General features: G+C 49.1%; 3 protein-coding genes across 3 annotated transcripts; 2 read left to right on the top strand and 1 right to left on the bottom strand.

Moving 5' to 3' along the window:
• Positions 1–6,167: 6,167 nt before the first annotated feature.
• Positions 6,168–12,712, top strand: BO70DRAFT_369920 (putative RNA-binding protein; the record flags this gene model as incomplete). The annotated part of the gene is made up of 7 exons (XM_025544711.1): positions 6,168–6,440; positions 6,768–7,198; positions 7,494–7,740; positions 7,793–8,747; positions 8,803–9,892; positions 11,116–11,482; positions 11,555–12,712. The coding sequence occupies 7 exons, from the start codon at positions 6,168–6,170 to the stop codon at positions 12,710–12,712; spliced, it is 4,521 nt and encodes a 1,506-aa protein (XP_025401108.1).
• Positions 12,713–12,805: 93 nt separating this feature from the next.
• BO70DRAFT_394887 (uncharacterized protein) lies at positions 12,806–14,807 on the bottom strand (the record flags this gene model as incomplete). The annotated part of the gene is made up of 10 exons (XM_025546494.1): positions 12,806–13,020; positions 13,088–13,253; positions 13,351–13,742; positions 13,819–13,916; positions 13,969–14,006; positions 14,073–14,154; positions 14,212–14,242; positions 14,300–14,561; positions 14,617–14,720; positions 14,777–14,807. The coding sequence occupies 10 exons, from the start codon at positions 14,805–14,807 to the stop codon at positions 12,806–12,808; spliced, it is 1,419 nt and encodes a 472-aa protein (XP_025401107.1).
• Positions 14,808–15,676: 869 nt separating this feature from the next.
• On the top strand, positions 15,677–18,768 carry BO70DRAFT_427867 (plasma-membrane proton-efflux P-type ATPase; the record flags this gene model as incomplete). The annotated part of the gene is made up of 4 exons (XM_025547916.1): positions 15,677–16,099; positions 16,160–16,390; positions 16,496–18,539; positions 18,596–18,768. 4 exons carry the CDS (start codon positions 15,677–15,679, stop codon positions 18,679–18,681), a joined length of 2,784 nt encoding a protein of 927 aa, XP_025401106.1. The 3' UTR covers positions 18,682–18,768.
• Between the last annotated feature and the right edge of the window lie 338 nt (positions 18,769–19,106).

Here is a 19,106-nt window from a genome sequence, read left to right as displayed (position 1 = left end):
CTTCCTTCATAATCGCATAAACATGAAGTATGGGCATGGGCTATGTAGACCATGCTTTTTTATTGCAATTGCAGTTTTCGCCTTCATCTTATCACCCCTGCATCTATTTATATCTTCCTGGTTGCATATTTGTTCGAGACAGCTCCAACACTTTGATTCAAAAGTACTACAATCCGAGTACCACAGAAAACTTTGCTAAAGCTAGCCTATATGCCTTGGAAGATACTCCTCTGCCATTGAAGCCGACGATACAGTTATATCTCACTCTTTGTATGGAGGCTATCCTATAAGGCCGTCACAATGAGCCTACTGCGATATCCCCCTGTACCCACACAAATTTCAATCCGGACTACGGTAAATACCCCACATCTTTAAGAATGAGAAACTGATCTGGCTCTGAGCGCGTCCTTCAAAATTTGACTGAAATAGGAGCAGACGCGGTGTACCTACCTACTCTACCTAGGCAGTAGGTAGTAGGTAGTAGTGTGTTTCTGGTATTGCCAGATGCCAATACACAAGACGGAACCTCCTACTACAGCCTTATTGTCGACCATATTATTACAATTCAGGTATGAAGGAACACAATATCTGGTCAATTTATAGGAACATGAGACCGGTGTGGGTATCAAATGTTGCTGTTTGACTTGATGCGAGAGCTTGGAAAGTTTTCATTACGCGTTCGAGGGTGAAATGGGAGGCGGGGCCGTTTAGAGCTGCAAATGGTACTGGAGTTGTAATCTTTGATCTCCATTTAAAGAAATATTTGAGCCGCATAATGGATAAATCATGCAAGTGTGGTGACGATGTCAGTAGCAAGCATCGGGTAAGATCCAAGAAAAGAGCTGCATGGAATAAACTTCGACCATAGTCATGCAGAAGCACTTTACGGGTGGCAAGGTGATATTGCTCGGTGAAAAGCAGAAAGGGTTATTACATTCAATAATTGTGTGATCTTCTCCATACACGATATGGAGAGTGCCTTAATATCAGTGACTATTTGCACATAAGGCAGCAACGCCTACCCAGGGATGAAGTATAGTAAGAATGTCATTAAATGTATCCAATTAGATTTGCACCACTGAAAAAAAAATATGAGAAATGTCGGCTGCGCAAAACAGGCTGGTAGGAGCCACACGTCTGTTCCATTGTACAACTCATTATCGGCGCCCGCAGATAGGGCACTGTTCCCGACGTGACCAGCCACATTAGGGAAATACGTGCCCTCTGTATACTGGGCTGGACACAGAATCATCAAGCATACTTTTTTCGGTTCAAAGGATCCGCGGTAGAGCTCAGTGGCATGGTGTACCGGAAATGGCATTGTTCGAGCTTGATGGCGACAAATCGCCAGCTTTGGTAGATGGTTGCAGTAGTTGACGCACCGAAGCTATACCTGATTATCAACCAGGCGCCAGTAACTGTCGCCCAAACTGACAGAATTCACTTCCACTCTTATCAATCTGAAGAGTGCATTTGCATTGACAACTATAGATATGGGAGATGACCGGAACTTGGCGTATCTCTAGCTGTAGACACCAAACTGCGCGTCCGACTGCAAAGCCGACCAACCTACGTAGCTTGCGGAGTTGGGCAACAATCCATTCAGTATCCAGAGAGATAAGTGTCTTCTGCCTATGAGCGGGGGAGGGGTCTCTGGCACCATATTCAAGGAATAGGGGTACAAAGTACAGTTGTTACTGGCCTTAGGCGCAAAATGCGCCCATTCTGGCCCCTTCGGACAGCTCACACTGGCAAGCGAATACCCCTCGATGATGACTGCTCCATTCAGCGCTCCGCGGGGAGTAGTGTGGGGAGACGATGTTAAGAGAACCGATGTCTGAGGCGGTGGGCTTTCTTTGACCGCAATTTAGAAGGCCTTGCCACTTGGCAATTAAATCTCCCCATCGGAGAGATGCTCATTATTCGACGAATCGTTGGGCACGATAAAGAGCGGTTGAAATCATCGGCAAAGTCCCCGTGCGGAGATTCGAAGGGCATGGAAAAATGAGACTCGTCCGATCCACTAAAAGAAGTGAATCGAACCATTCGTACAATCACGTGCATCTCCGGATCTTCGCTGGCTGGATGGAGTACAGCCCAATGATATTCATTAGTCTTGCCAATAGTACGGAGAAGAAAAAGCCCTACTCCGTATATTTGGTATTATCATATTATTATTTTCAAGGCACATCGTGGAACTCAACAGTATACCACATCTAAGGTACAACGTACTTGATCAATGGAGAGAAAGAAATAAATTAGGTCAATTCTGTTACGCATTCCTAACTATTATGGAAGCCATTCTGATGCCGTTGAATAAGTTCTTGTTTCCTTACCCGCAATGAAACCCGCGTCGGTGACAACCAATCTGAACAACTGACCTTGACGAGCATTACTATCAAGATTTCATTTCTCAGGTAAACATCACGGCCGCTTCAATGTATGGGAGTATCATAAACTGCTATACGGAACACCCAGGAAATCCTTGCTTTCTCTGGTTTATTCGCAGGTAAGATTAACAATCCATTGCGAGATAAGACAAGGGAGATCAAGAATGGAATGACTGCCCGTCTGTAGTAGGTTTTTTCTATATACCGGCAGAAGTGGCCACTGCCTACAGCTGATTGACGGGACCGGGCTTTGTCTAGATAGTACGGAGTACTACTCCGTATCTACATGGTACCTGCCTGCGGTGGGTAGGTATATAAGTAAGCACATACCTTAGTACCTAGATAGGTACTCCTAGCGTAGGTAATTTTGCAGATTCGTATTGAAGATGACTCATGATAAGTACCCAACAACCTACCTAAATAAATTAAGATCGAAAAGGCCAGTGTGGAGTACTTGTAAGTACAAGGTAGTACCTAGTGGTCGTGACCAACTTACCGCCATCATTCTTATTCTGCACAGCACGGAGTAGTTAGATAGAACCTAAACAGCTTTTGGCAGAGTAGTCAAGACTAAGCTTGTCCCCAAGAAGAGAGCGCGTTTATTATCCACGCCACTGAGTAAAAACAGGGGGCATTGAGTAGGTACTATGTAGGTAGCATTAATATTACTATTGTTATAGTATTACCTGGCTCTCATTTCTGTCACGGACCCATCTTACATATGTTAGTACATAGTAGACCTGTCGTGCTTTGTTCTGTGGTTCGCGAAGCACAAAGAATACCCCGCAATCGGCCTTAAGGCTGGTGGTTTCTAACGGCGTACCGTAAAGGCGACACTTAGTATTCCGGTAGTTCAGGCCGCGAGATGAAGAATCTCGAGGTGATGATGGCAACCGACCCAAAACGCCCTTTCATAGGGACTGGTAGATACCTCTCTGCCGAAGCGATGGATCAGCGTCGCCCTGGAGTTGCCAGCCCAGGGTGGTCGTACACCGCTTCTCCTCCGCCGCACCAATCAGCAACCGTCAGCCATCCCAGCTTGACATGGAGGGACTCTTGAGGATCGATTGGTCGCCGTCTGTGCAATGAGACAGACAGCCACAGTCATCGCCATCGTCTCAGGTAAGGTACTCCGTAGTAGGCAGATACATCTTATTAAAGATGCTGCCATTTGCCGCTTTCAATACGCCGCACACTCCAATGTCCATCGGTCCTGAATTGGCTGGCCCACGGATACTGGCTGACCGCACCCCCGGTGGTCAGATCCATTGTTGAGCTATCCGGCGATGAACCTTGGTTCGGGCCTATTGCCCAGAGACCAGTAGAAAATGCGCCATCATCCCTTGGAGGGATAACTTATGGAAAGGACGCTACTTACCAAACGGACACCCGTCACGTATTATTTGGGACGCGCGTGGCAGTCCGTAAATATTGATTTTATGGTACTACTCACTACCCAAGTACCTGCCTCTGTAATTAGAGAGGCCAGCGCGCCGTAATAAACTGATGGACGGTTACCTTAGCCTTTAATCCATCCATACTGCTATGGTCGCGTCGGTCGCAGATCCATGCTCCAGTGAGACCTAAATACGGAGCATAAGGGCATATAATCACCGGATTGAAAGATCCTCTCATCGGGGGCCACGGACATTGCCAAAAAGGGAACTTTGGAGGGGAATAAAGAAGAAAAGAGAAGAAAGAAGAAAAGCAGGTGTGTGACCGCTGGGAGATTAGGCTACACACTACCTATGACTTGCACCGCAGCCGCTATTAGCTCCAGAAATCTTACTCGCCCTTGAGCCCGGAGTAGATGAAGTTGCGAGAGTAGATATCTAGTCATTACTCCGTAGTGAGCCCAATTTCGTTTGAAGCACGGAGTATCTATAGGGTATCTACTCTGGCCCAGGTACGTGCGGTGGCTAGGGCCTGATCCGCCGTCACGTCTTCCCTCCTAATCAATGCGGTGCCCCACTTGATGCAGAAACACTTGCAGAGGCCACGCTCTCGACCAGCACACTCAGCAGGGAAGCCCCTTGCACGGTGGTCCAGCAGGGAGGCGATCGAGAAATTACTCATGTACATTACTTACTCCGTAGCACTGACAATAATCCGCGATCGCTGAATCTGCCGCTTTGACCGAGGTCATGATGGACAGGAGCACCGAGCATTCAGAAAGAGCCCTCTTGGGGATGCTGGGAATGCAATTATGAAGAGGAACAAGTGATACCGGTAGACTCAGGACTATCTAACTGCTCCCAATCCTCCTAACAAGTCGTGCAGTAGCATTTTCAGTCGAAGATTCAAGCTCCAATCACGGGCCGCGCAGTAGATAAGTAGAGATTCATTCATTCTTGATCCGTCCGAAACGCAAATGATCGGCCAGGAGGGTTGCCATCAGAGAAGACAGCTCACCAGCTTCGGGAGGGGTTAGATTGATAAATAACGAACGTAACGGGTGATTGATGGGAGGGTATTTTTTGGTATTTTTTTTCTCTTTTCTTTTTTCCTTTTCCCCATTTTACTTGATTTCATATTTCATGATTTCATCACACGCCTGACGGAGTCGGAGTCGATGTACCCGTGCCGTATTGTATGTATGTACCGGACAGCATGGACAGATCTTCAAACTCCCCCGACGGCCCTACTGATGTATGTGGGATAAAAGGTTGAGCAGGACGGGAGATATCTGTGGATGACCAGAATCAGTAGATACATCAGTGCAGTAGGGGAACAACAGAAGGATGATGTAATCTGGTACCTTGCGGAGCAAATACTAATGAATTGACAGTCATATCACGATCACCATCCAACACCCCCCATCATCATAATAATCACCATCGTCATTGCCACAAAGGACGAAGGGTGCCACCTTCTAGAGATGAAACTAAGAGTAGATAAATCTCGCCCATGCACTTCATAAATGACAGGGAAAGCGACCAGGGGGAGCTCGGGTCCCAGGAAGGCGTCGTAGGAGCAGCCAAACGAGTCAACCGTAACCAACTAACAGTAACAACAGGCTCCCCGCTTGCTTTCCCAGCCGCCGCCCACGCCTCGTCTTTCTTCCCCTCTCGCTTCTCACTCTTCTTGCTTCCCCTTCTTCTCCCCTCCCCTTGAGCTCATACATACTCCTACTCTCTGTACAACAGCTCTCTTTCCTTCGCCATTGTTATACCCCTCCCCCCATTCATATCGCGCGTTTGTCCGCTCGTTATTCTTATCTGCTGGTCCACGCTGCTCTCGATCCGAGAGGGCGTAGGGTTGAGGCAGTACCTAGCTACTACCGTCCAGCGCCTGTGATTCACCATCGTTGACCGAGATCTCCGCATCGTCAGGAACGCCTTGTTGGGCCCGCGAACGGTTCCCAACTCCCCATCGAACGTCCGTCCTTGCGCTCACACCGGGGCAGCTGGCCAACAAAGTCTCTTTTCGTTCCTGAAATTTAAACTCTCGAGGCGTTCATTGTGTGTAAGTCGCTGTTCTTTTCCGCGATCTCCTACACCAAATCACCCCTCAGCCCCTCTCGACTCCTTACTCCGCCCGTACATTGCCCGTTATCCAAAGGAGCACACCGCCAACCAACCCATGCTCCCTAACTCCTGGGATCCTGTGCTTTAAGCTCAGCCCTTCGCTTTGCTGGCAATTGCCTCCGAAGCTGTTGGTCTTTCTTTGCTTTTCACCACTTGCGCGCCCCTCATCCTGTTTATCATGGTATAAGCTGACTTTGGCCCCCTGAGTGGTATCAGTCCAGTGCTTCCCGTCCCAAACAGCCCGCCCGCCATGGCATTCAAAAACGGACTTAGTGAACGCCTCGATGAGCTGCGGTTCCCTTCCCCCAGGTCACCTCCCTCGGAATCGCCTTTCCCTGGCTATAGCTCGCTTTCGCCAGGCCACTCGAATTTTGTCTCGGCATTCTCGCGGCCGTCAGGCGATGTCCGTGCCAATCTCCAGCGTCGCTTCACAACCGATTCCAGCAAACTCTCGTCCTGGAATTATCTGAATCATGTCGGAGGTGGCTCCCAACTTCCTGATCCCCTAGATCTGCTGTCATCGGTAAGCTTGGCTTTTATGAAATCGCTCTTGTTCCACGTACTCAACTGTATTTGGGTTTCAAACTTCCTGTTGCAAGAGTTCTTTTGCTCTATATCATTGCTGGGCTTTTTGGGATTGTTTCATATGTTTCCTTGGATGGTGTTTTCTCCCTACTTCTAGTATTCTGAATTTTGCTATCATGGTGCGGAATTCTTGCCTCATGATTCACTACATGAGATGGCCCACATCGTGTGATTTGCTCTGGCTGCTTCTATCATGGTGAATCATGTTCACTTGCTTGCCTATTGTCATTACCTACAATAGCGGGTGTTTCTAACCACGTCACAGTTTGAGAAGAAGCGACAACACATCGAATACATGCGAGAGCAAAGGAGACGATTTGAAGAAGATATGAAGATGCTAGACTTACAGCATGAACGGGAAAAGTTAGAGATGGACCAGATTGCTAAAGACCTGGCCAAAGCTGGCTTATCTGGTCCTGTCAGTGAGCCTACAACTCCTCCGGAGTATCGTGAGAATGCCTTTCCTGCATTCACCCGTCCAAATCGATTCTCAACTTCTAGTGTCACTTCTTCTCCTGGCTTCTTCAATGTCTTTGCTCCTGCTCAAGCGACTACTTCACCGAGTCAGGTGAATAATAGTTCCGCTCAAACTCCAACCAATCGCTTCTCTGTTCACTCTGTGCCCGGGTCTCGAAGGAACTCGGAAAAGGAAGACTTCAATCAGGAACCCACTTCTCCCTTCCGTCCAGGTCCATCGTAAGTGAACCACCTATTGTCCTATTCAGATCCACTCAACCGTCCTATTGTCTCGCAATCTTATCCATTGTGATCCTTCTTGTGTTATAGCTTTGTGAAACAGTGCTATCGAGGGATCATGATATAAGAGACGCATCCCTTACTTGACTTTCGAATACTTCTGCACTCCTGTCTTCCATACCCCTACATCTTTTTATTTTGCTGCTGGAAACTCCAAAATCATACTCTGATTTCCTGGCTACTCGGCCTGAACATCTTGTCATCACCTCACTTGAATCTCACTGACAACATCTAGAATTCACCGTTATTCAATGCCTTCAGCAGGCTTAGGCTCTCAAGCTCGTCCCAATACGTCGGGCTTTAACGGTCCTTCTGGACTGGAATCTTTCAACGCCTCGAAATATTTGTTTCACAACGAAGAAGACCGAGCGACCCTCAAGGACGAAGACCGAATCCCGACTCCCGACATCAAGAGCTATCTCAAATTGACTGATCCTGACGACAAGTTCCCTACACTGTCCCGCAGAGACGATTCGGGCCTGGTAAGCTATCTTACTCTGGCAGATACTCACATCTTGCTGACTCGAAGCCAAGCTTTCTGCCAACTCGGACGCTTTAGATTTGGCCAATTCGCGTACTCCCAACCCTGAGAATTGGAACTCCCACAGCCGCCACCGCACCTCCCATCAAAGCATGCCTCAAAATACTTTGAACATGTTCCGCCTCGAACAGCACGGGAGTCCCGCGGACGAGAGCCCTTCTCATGCCCCGAACCCCTCTCGCCATGCTGCAAGGCACTCTTTGGAAGCAAACTTGCTCTACAATGCTGAGGGAAATAAGGAAACCGTCACTGCTGCTGCGTCTGGTAGACCCAATTCTCTGCAGTCGTCATACTCGACAAATGATCTACCTACAGTCAAGGGCGAGGCATTCAACCCTGCAATCACGCCTCCAAAGGTTCATGCCGAACAGTTTCAGCAGCACAATGCCAACATGGGTCGGATTCCACCCGTGAGCCCTGCCAATACTCGTCAGCAAAAGGGTTCACCCGAAAGTGACGAGGCAAACTTGCAAGGAACTCGATCTCAGCAAACTACGCTGCAAGCCAGTGCCACTCCTTTCGGCCCGCAACTCACCACCGGAGCTACCAGTAATAGCGCGATTACTCCAACCACTTTGACTCCTTTTCAAGCCCCCTTTTATGGGTATGGTATTCAGGCATACATGGGAGCTCCGGTTCAGGTGAATGGGCAGTTGCAGAACTTTAACTCTGCTGCCTCATTTGCTGGATATCCCCCATACGGAAACTATCGCCTCGCAGAAAGCCCCGCCAAAGGCGTTGCATCCCGCAGAAGTGGGGACAGTGATGCCGCACAACTATCCCGCTTCACGAACTTCCCACTTGAGCATTATCGGGGTGAGCTGTATGGGCTTTGCAAGGATCAGCACGGCTGTCGGTATCTGCAGAGAAAGCTGGAGGAGCGTAATCCCGAACACGTCCAGATGATCTTTGATGAGACTCATTCGCATGTTGTGGAGCTCATGACAGGTTCGTTCTCACTTAACAGTCCGCCGAGGCCCCTACTAACTACCCTCATCGACAGACCCTTTCGGTAACTATTTGTGCCAGAAGTTGCTTGAATACTCCAATGATGATCAACGGACGGCTTTGATCAATAATGCTGCGCATCAGCTTGTCAAGATCGCTTTAAATCAGCATGGCACCCGTGCTCTACAGAAGATGATTGAGTTTATCTCTACTTCAGAACAAACCCAAACCGTGATCCACGCCCTGGAAGATCATGTCGTGGAATTGGTTCAGGATCTGAACGGAAATCATGTGATTCAAAAGTGTCTAAACCGCCTCTCCGCTGAGGATGCCCAATTCATTTACGATGCCGTTGGTGCCAACTGTGTGGTCGTCGGGACTCACCGTCACGGATGTTGTGTTCTGCAGCGTTGCATTGACCATGCTTCGGGTGAACAGAGAGCTCGCCTGATCGCTCAGATCACATCGAATGCTTTCGCGCTGGTTCAAGATCCCTTTGGAAACTATGTTGTGCAATATATCTTGGATCTTGCTGAGCCTCACTTCACCGAACCCCTTTGCCAGACTTTCCGAGGCAATATCCCAGCCCTGTCCAAACAGAAGTTCAGCTCCAACGTTATTGAAAAGTGCCTGCGCACTGCTGAGCTCCCTGTTCGACGTCAGATGATTGATGAAATGCTGGCAGGAGCCGAGCTTGAGAAGATGCTTCGTGATTCTTTCGCAAACTATGTTGTGCAAACGGCCATGGATTTTGCTGATGTTGATACCCGGGCCCGGATCGTTGATTCCATTCGCCCCATACTGCCTTCTATCCGTCAGACGCCTCACGGTCGTCGTATCGCAGGTAAGATGATGGCTGCGGAAGGCTCAGGACGAGGAAGTGCCGCAACTAGCGGGCAGGTGACCCCCAACGAAATGAATTCCGCCCAGCTTCCAGGGCCTCTTCAAGGGCCACAGAAGCCCTTCCTGTATCAACACAACCCCTTTCCTGTTTCCAGTGTCGGTTCTCACTTTGGAAATCAAAACTTTGTTCCGACTCCCGGATCCGCAACTAGCTCCAATGCTCCATCCGGCGGGGCTGGCGAGACTATCTTTACTACTGCTGTTCAGCAGCCCAACGGCAATCTTGGTGCGCAAGGTCAGTTGTACGCATACTTCTGATCCGTTACACTGCGCCTGGATCGCCAGACTTTCTTCCTTGAATTGTACTCATAGTGCGACGATGCCACGATCTTCATGACTTACGGCCATATTGACAAATCGTCAATTGGAAAGACTCGAATTTTGATACGATGACAATATCGGATTTCTATGCAAACTACATTGCATATCTGGATCATACCTGACGAGAAGATGTAAACCATGATAAAAGGTTCCACTACACTTCAATTATGTTCTGTATTCTTTCAACGTCCCCTCTAACGATAGTAACTCGAATGTTTTTTTTCTCTCTTTTCTTTCAGTTATTTCCCCCCACACGTCTACTGCTTCCATCAATCTAGCTTGCTGGCCTGACCATGAGCAGAGGCTGGGTTTCATACATGTCTTTTATTCAATAACTCCCCAATTGTGATTTTATCCCCCCTCTTTTCTGGATTCCGTCTGTCTTTCTATCGAGCCCTGCTACCTTGGTGTTGGCACCAAGACAAATCTTTTGCTATCCATATGGACTGATCGGCACGGCTGTTCCTCGTTTTCTGGACCGAGCGTTAAGTTGCCAAGTTGGGCTGACTTTACATTCAAATGAGCGCCACCTCCCCTTTGGATTTGGACCATGCTTGTGCCAGATGCATGCTCTCCTTTGGATATACATTTGGGGTGACCAGCTTCATGTTTTTGACCGTTTACATCCATTCCCGTTTGTTCCACCACACAGATACGGTAGATTAGATGTACCCATACTTTTCAGACAGTCAATGTCTTCTTATCGATGTGTCTAAGTAGAAACTCCAAGCAACCCCCCTGCTCTTATATTAAAGTCGAGACGAGCACGGAGTAGTAGACGTACCAGACATGGACGTACCACGTGACTGCATGTGACATCCGCATTTCATTGATGCGATAGCCCAAATCTTGTTTGCAGGAGGGCGGCGTCTGACTATTTCTTTCCCTGCATTTTCTGGTTCCTTAAAGCTTGTAAGGAGGGCCTGGATCCACGACGATATAATCTACTACGCTTCCATATGCTTCCATCAGAAATTGCACGGTCGCTCAGCAAACAATGGCCTTGTCGAGAGCTTCAGAGCCGACAGATCGCCAGCCTTCTGGGCGTACGTTTCTTTCCCCATCATCTCCAGGTTTCCACTCGACTCTCTCCAACAAGCAGCAGCTAACGTTTACACGCGATCGGATAGGCTGAAATCTCAAGTCCATCAACATTGGTTGTTCACGGGATATCCGCGACCTGTAAATCGACTATCGTCCGCAACGTCCTCGCCGCCCTCGAAGTAACGCATGCCATTGTCCGAAGCCCAGAATGCATCACGGGCCGTCACCTATTGACAAAGATCCTGTGGGCCACGTTGGATGCCCTTGGCAAACGAGATGAATGGGAGAAATACGGAAAGGGGAGGTGCGAGCACGTCAGTACCCTGGCCGTGCTGTTGGGCGAATGTCTTGCTTCGCAATCAGCGGAAAGGAACAACAGGAAGTTCGTGTTAGTTCTAGATGGTATCGACAAGCAGCGTGATGCACCGCAGACACTATTGTCGGCACTAGCAAGACTGGGGGAAGTGGTACGTTTTGGCAATTCCTCTCTCCCGCTCTCGCGAGATCCCCCACTGACCGAGTCCATCCAACCATTGCAGATTCCCTCCCTTTGCGTGGTCCTCATCCTCAGCTCCACGCCCCGGTCGCTGTTCCTACAAGCTGCGGGGATTCCACATATCAGCTTTCCTCCGTATACGCGCAATGAGGCGACGACTATAATCCTGAACGCAGGCCCCCCTGCCGTCGGCGGTCTTGCAGATGAAACGTCAGCAAAGTTATACTCCCATTTTGTGTCCGCCATATATGATTCTCTGGTCGGACCGACGGCAAGCTCGATCCCTACTTTCAGGTCAATATGCGACAAAATCTGGCCGCAGTTTGTGGCCCCGATTACAAACGGTGACATTCCACCAGGTGGGAGCGATGAATGGGATTTTTCGCGACTTCTGGTTAGGAATCGAGCCTTATTTCGACATCAAGGCGAAGGCGCCCTTGTGCATCACATTGTCACTGAAGAGGCTACTCCTATCAATGGCTTGACACCAAAACAATCGTTGTCCGCCGTGTCGGCCCCCTCGCCCCTTCCTTCCCTGCCTTACTTCCCCACCCTGATCTTGACCTCCGCATATCTAGCTTCACATACTCCTCAACGACTCGACACTATATTCTTTTCAAAATTTTCTTCGTCTTCCCTGTCTGCAAGAAACAAACGTGCACATCACAGACGGCGTTTGAAGGTGCTATCCCGGGCTCAAGCTGAAGACAGCCGGGAAGCCAGTCATGACCCCTCTACCCCTAGCAAGAAAAATAAGAGACAGAAGACACGGATTACCAAGTCAACTCTTGAGTCGGCCTTTGCTACTTCCTCTGCTACCACCTCAGCGGTAGGAGGGGGCGCTGGCATCACCGGTCCCTCCACCATTCTAACAGCCCGCCCTTTTCCATTGGAGCGGCTGGTCGCAATTTACCACGCCATAGATCCCAACCCTCCCGCCAATCCCATTCGACTGGCTGCGGTTTCCGATGCGATATACGCGGAGCTTGCTACACTACGCCGACTACGGCTCGTTGTGCCTGCTGCCGGACGCGAGAGCGGCAGTCGCATGGGACTGGGGTCAGGAGGATTAAGCAGCGGAAACACAACATCTGATGTGGGAGAGAAATGGTGTGTCAATGTCTCGGGGGATTGGATCGGAGAGCTAGCCAAGACGGTTGGCGTCGAGGTTGGTGAATGGTTGGCGGGAGGACTGGATTAAACCATTCGCAATATGGAGCCATTCCACGCCTTCACTCATGTATTTCTAGTAATATTCCCCATCGAGCGCGGTTTGCATAGCATCATGACACGATCATATCGTCTTTGGCGAGTTTGACCAAATCCATTCATCCACGGTTGCTTGAGCGCAGACTAGTAGACTAGGCGTCTGGGGGCCATGCAAAGACCCGTCTCCAGATTCAAAACATACTGAAGATATGGAGCTCTCGTACTGATATTGTGACAAGGGCGACGGAACCTGGCGGCCGGTGCGGAGGGAGAATAGTTGAATCTTTCGCTCATCCGAAGCTAGTACCAGGAAGAGTCAGCCGGTGTCAGGTACGAGAGATAGACTCATGGGACAGAATATGCGAACCACTGGCGAGGAGACCAAGTTCCAGACTAATGTCAAAGTCTGGTATCACTTCAGGCGAATAGTCCGAGAACGTCAGGTAAGGTTTCGTGGATGTATGATACTTGGTGTTGGGTTTCGGGTTACGCTGGAGGCCATTAGGCGGGAAACGAATATCATACATTTGGAGCTAGGTCACGTCAGTCGTTCTTCTCTCGCGTTGTATTTTGAGGATCAATAGTGTCCATCGGTGCATTCAAGTACATCACGCATGAAGAGGCACGTACCGAGTTTATACCCGACACAACGATACGGTATGGATCTACTTTCCGCATCTTCGTGACAGCGTGAGGATGTTGTAGTCGTGTTGCCGTCCCTCCACTGCGTAAATCGTGGAGGAATATTGCGGAATCCCTCAGGCCAGCCGCTATTACGTCGGACGATAGCCATTCGACACTGGTGACGAGAGCATGGGAGGAATCCACACGACGATGTAAGCTCGAATTTCCCGCCATATCATTCGGAAAGGGCTTTTTCGATAAAGCCCAGTAGCTACCAAACCCTTCCAGGGTGTATAATCCGTCCGATGTTCCGATTGCGAAAAGCGGCATGTCGCCTACTGGGCAGGCAGATGAGCACCACAGGGAGGATGCAGTGCGTAGACGAATCGGATGGGAGACTGGAAGGTTGGAGTCAGTAACTCCAATTGTCATGTGTACGTGCTTGGAACGACCTGTAGGGGACGTGCTACGTACATGACGTGGGCCATCGGTAGTCTCCGCCCTCATCGGGATCAGGCAACATGCGGGGAGCCAGGAACGAGTCGCCATCCGGACCACTATCCATACTCGCTCTATTTCTGTCAGTCGTTGATCAGAGGCCAGGGTGTCAGGCCAAGATCTCACAGCAGATATCCGGTATGACTCAATGAGACGGAAGATAGCTATAATTACACCGTGTCAGCTTTCATGCAGCACGAGTCAACTGGGTTCTGAGTTTACTGCTGTACCCTGTATGGTTCTTTGAAGAGCACACGCTCCATTGTGCGATTATATGTCCACTTGTCTTGGTCGCAATCCGGGAAGCACACCCTTAGCTGGCGGTTAGCGTGCCGGATACACGACCGCGAGGGCGAAGGTTGAGCTTACGAGACAGACGATTCGCCACCACGATGGCCACCTTTTGGAATTAGAAACGCGTCAAACTGAGACTGATAAGCTGTGGGTTTCTACTTACTAGCAATCAAGATTCCCGAGCGCTTGTTGCGCAGGACATGCTTGATAGTATACTCGTCTGGCCAAGGCTCGAATTGGTGTAGCTGGTTTCGACGGAACTGGCTTGCGTAAATCGAGCTCGTCTGTTCTTGTCGAATACTTGTAGACACATGTTGAGAGCCGATTTCTCTCTGGACTCCAATGAGAGGATGCGACAGAAAAGTCGCTCTTGTGATCTTCTCTTTGGCGACCCTCTTGGTCAGGTGAATTTTCCGTTGGTGCTTCTATCAGATTATTAGTCGCAATGCGGGGTCTCGGGGGGGGGGCACTTATAACAACCTCATGGTCGGCGCGTTTGCGTTTGACAGAATCTTTGGTATATTGAGACCCTGAAGGGGCTTTGTGGTTGGCTTGGATGCGGAAGTATTTCTTCTTTTCGGGGTCTATTGAGCGGTCAACGATAGCAGAACCAGGGTGGGCAGTAGACAACGTCATTTACCATAGTAGAACCCCGGAATCTCTCTGTTCATGGTTACTGATAAATCGTGGTATCGGGAGGATGTGCAGACAAGAAGAGGTGCGCCTTAGAAGGAGGAGAGCCTCCCAACCTTCAAGTCGGAGATTCTGAGGGTGGTCACTTGATTGCGGAGGCGCGCAGCTTTCATAGTGCAGGACTAGGACCTTCCTCGCGAGCAATGATCGGTGACGCTTCCTTTACGCCCCAAGACAGACCAGTTGTAGGAATGTCAGCGGTCAGAGAACAGCTAAAGAGGCCTTTTGGGACAGCTGGTGCTGCTTTAACTGGTGCGCGCGCGGTGCAGATTTTCCAATTCGCACCGGCGGTCTTTGAATGAATAATGAATGAATGGAATGAAAACTACATGACGTCGGACTCCCGCTTATCTAATCACCACTCCCCTCATTGGCCGGTATTCTTGTGTACTCTCGTCTACTGTTATCTCTGCTGGGAAATGTCTCTGTGTGGCTCTCCTTTCTGAGCATGCATTAACTTTGGTGGAAGCAGCTACCACCCCTCCATCATGTTTATATGTGTAGTGCGCATGTTCGCAGTGGGAAACATCCTTTACGCTGCAGGACCGCCACTGTATTCTACGTACTATTCTACTAGTATACTAATGAATGTGACAGACAGGATCTGCCGGGGCCTCTTTCCTAATGCCTGCTGCTCACTACCCTCAGGGGATTTCCCTTTCGGGAAGGAATGCTAACCACCGATGTTGCGCCAGTTAGTACATGGCCAGTGGACCACCCACTACCCCTACACATTCGCTACCTTTTCCAACTTGCTTCAATTGTTCTGGCAGACGCTATATGCTACACCATAGAATATAGCGACCTCATTATAGCCATTGTTACGGCATTTCATACCCATCCCCACATGGTTCTGAGCGCCATCCTAGGCCCAGCGGGGTCCTTTCCCGAGACTGTGGTACCCGTCAGTCACCCCGGTGACCCGAATGCAGACGATGCATGCGTCGAAAAGAAATCCAGAGAAGGGAGGTCTATCTCGGACATCCAGGATGATGAAGGACAGGAGGAGAAGGATATCGATACCCTAATTGAAGAGCTGGAGTCCTTAGACGGCTACGCGGAGTTGAACATCCAGGAAAGCAACCAAACCGGCCGACTGCGTCCTGTTTCGGATGATTTACTTCAAACAGATTCTCATACAGGTCTAAGCGCAAATGAGGTTACAGTTCGTCGCAGAAAGTTTGGCTCGAACGAGATGAAGGAAGCAAAAGAGAATCTGTTCTTGAAGTTTGTATGGTTCTTTATTGGTCCTGTTCAGTTCGTGATGGAGGTACGGACTCCATGCTATCTGCCTCGCTGCAACTTTCCATGCTAACATATAGATCTGTAGGCCGCTGCGGTCCTTGCTGCGTATTTGAGAGATTGGGTGGACTTGGGCGTTATCTGCGGCCTTTTATTACTCAACGCGTCGGTGGGCTTCGTCCAGGAATTCCAGGCTGGATCCATTGTGAAGGAACTGAAGAAAACACTGGCTCTTAAAGCCGTTGCTTTACGCGATGGCGTCATAGTTGACATTGATGCAAGCGAACTTGTTCCTGGGGATATCGTCAAGCTCGATGAGGTAACTTCCTATCAGCTTTCCCATTTGCTGCAGGCTTTTAATTATACTATATAGGGTACTATAATTCCTGCCGATGGACGAATATTGACCAACGCAGCCATCCAGGTCGACCAGTCTTCAATTACAGGCGAATCTCTGGCGGTTGACAAGCATAAAGGGGATATTTGCTATGCCTCATCTACAGTGAAGCGTGGTTGTGCTCGGATTGTCATCACAGCAACTGGAAACTGGACCTCTATAGGGCATGCAGCAGCATTGGTCAATGCTGCATCATCAGGCACTGGCCACTTCACTGAAGTTCTTCATGGGATCAGTATCGTCCTACTCATCCTCGTTATAATCACTTTGATTATCGTTTGGGTATCCTCCTTCTATCGTTCAAACAGCACCACCACCATCCTGGAGTTTACTCTCGCCATTACTATGATAGGTGTTCCAGTAGGCCTTCCTGCCGTCGTGACCACCACAATGGCCGTTGGTGCTGCGTATCTGGCAAAGAAAAAAGCCATTGTTCAAAAGCTGTCTGCTATTGAGTCCCTCGCTGGAGTCGAAATACTTTGCTCCGACAAAACTGGCACATTAACCAAGAATAAATTATCGTTGACTGAACCTTACACGGTGGCTGGAGTTGATCCTGAAGAGCTCATGTTGACAGCATGCTTAGCCGCCTCCCGGAAAAAAAAGGGCATGGATGCGATCGACAAAGCATTCTTCAAGGCATTGTCTTCTTACCCAACAGCTAAGTCGATGCTCACGCAGTTCAAAGTTCTCGAGTTTTCTCCGTTTGATCCGGTCTCTAAAAAGGTCACAGCGGTAGTACAGTCTCCTCAGGGCAAACGCATTACTTGTGTCAAAGGATCACCACTATTTGTCTTGAGAACTGTTCAGCAAGATCATCACATCCCGGAGGATGTCGAACAATCATATAAGAACAAAGTCGCTGAGTTTGCAACTCGTGGGTTTCGTTCACTCGGCGTAGCTCGAAAATGCGATGGTGGCGAATGGGAAATACTCGGCATAATGCCATGCTCAGATCCTCCACGACATGATACCGCCAAAACTATCAGCGAAGCTCAGACCCTGGGACTATCGATCAAAATGCTAACCGGAGACGCGGTTGGAATTGCTCGCGAGACTTCACGACAGTTAGGACTCGGCACAAACGTATACAACGCAGAACGCCTTGGCCTCGGTGGCGGAGGGACAATGCCTGGCTCTGAAGTTTATGACTTTGTCGAAGCTGCCGACGGGTTTGCGGAAGTTTTCCCTGAACACAAATACAACGTGGTGGATATCTTGCAACAGCGTGGATACCTGGTCGCAATGACTGGCGACGGCGTCAACGACGCTCCGTCACTCAAGAAGGCTGACACCGGAATTGCAGTCGAAGGCTCTTCGGACGCCGCGCGATCAGCTGCCGACATTGTTTTTCTTGCGCCTGGCTTATCGGCAATCATTGATGCCTTGAAAACATCGCGTCAAATCTTCCATCGGATGTATGCTTACGTGGTATATCGAATTGCGTTATCACTACACTTGGAGATTTTCCTAGGCCTTTGGATTGCAACCAGGAACGAAAGCCTGAATCTGCAGTTGGTTGTTTTCATAGCTATCTTTGCCGACATTGCAACGTTGGCGATCGCTTACGACAATGCTCCGTTTTCCAGCACTCCGGTGAAATGGAACCTTCCGAAACTATGGGGAATGTCAATTTTGCTTGGAATTGTTCTGGCAGTAGGAACATGGGTTACACTCACCACCATACTGGCTGCCGGGGAAAACGGAGGTATCATGCAAAACTACGGCAGGCGGGATGAAGTCTTGTTTCTGGAGATCTCACTGACTGAAAACTGGCTCATCTTCATAACACGTTCTGATGGTGCGTTCTGGGCATCAAAGCGGCCGTCCTGGAAATTGGTAGGAGCTATCGCAGCCGTGGACCTTGTAGCAACCTGCTTCTGCGCTTTTGGCTGGTTTGTCGGTGGACAAACCTCGGCTCCTACAATCCTCCGCATATACGTTTTTTCTTTCGGGATCTTCTGCATCATGAGTGGTCTTTATTATTTACTGCATCGCTCTAAAAGCTTTGACAACATCATGCATGGCAAGAGTCCGAGAAGTGACAAACAACGTTCGTTGGAAGATTTCTGTAAGATCATACCACCGTTTCCGTTTATATCATTGTCAGATAACTAACTCAGCCAGTGGTTGCATTGCAACGAGTGTCATCGCAACATGAGAAAAGCTCATTATCCAGTATGGAGAGTGGGCAGGCTACTCGGGGAGTTTAATTGTATTCAATATGTTGTAGTCTGCTTTGCCGATCGGATGGTTCCTTGCACTGCTTGTTATTTTCTAAGATGGTGAGAGTGTTTGTTGTGGGAATGTGTATTCTATTGCAGTCTTTGTCTATTATTGCAGTCATTATGTGATTCATTGAATGTGTTCACTGTTCACTCGACAGATTCGGGTTCGCTCGTCGCAAATTACTGAGATCTTAGACATTCGTCGTCTCACATGACATCTCTAGAGAGAATTGCAAGCCATAGACTTGCTAGCTACATAGATGTATGTTGAAGAAGATATGTCTAATCCACACGTTGGAGCTTGACTGAACCTGAATATTTCCCGGACAGGAGGTAAAAATGTGCGAGATGTTGTGGAGACGATTCTCTAACAGGCAAGGAACTACGCGTAACTAACCATAGTGATAGGA

The sequence above is a fragment of the Aspergillus heteromorphus genome (genome assembly GCF_003184545.1).
Source record: "Aspergillus heteromorphus CBS 117.55 chromosome Unknown BO70scaffold_7, whole genome shotgun sequence".
NCBI lineage: Eukaryota > Fungi > Ascomycota > Eurotiomycetes > Eurotiales > Aspergillaceae > Aspergillus > Aspergillus heteromorphus.
The sequence above is the reverse complement of the archived record's forward strand: the minus strand, read 5'-3'. Positions and strand labels throughout refer to the sequence as shown.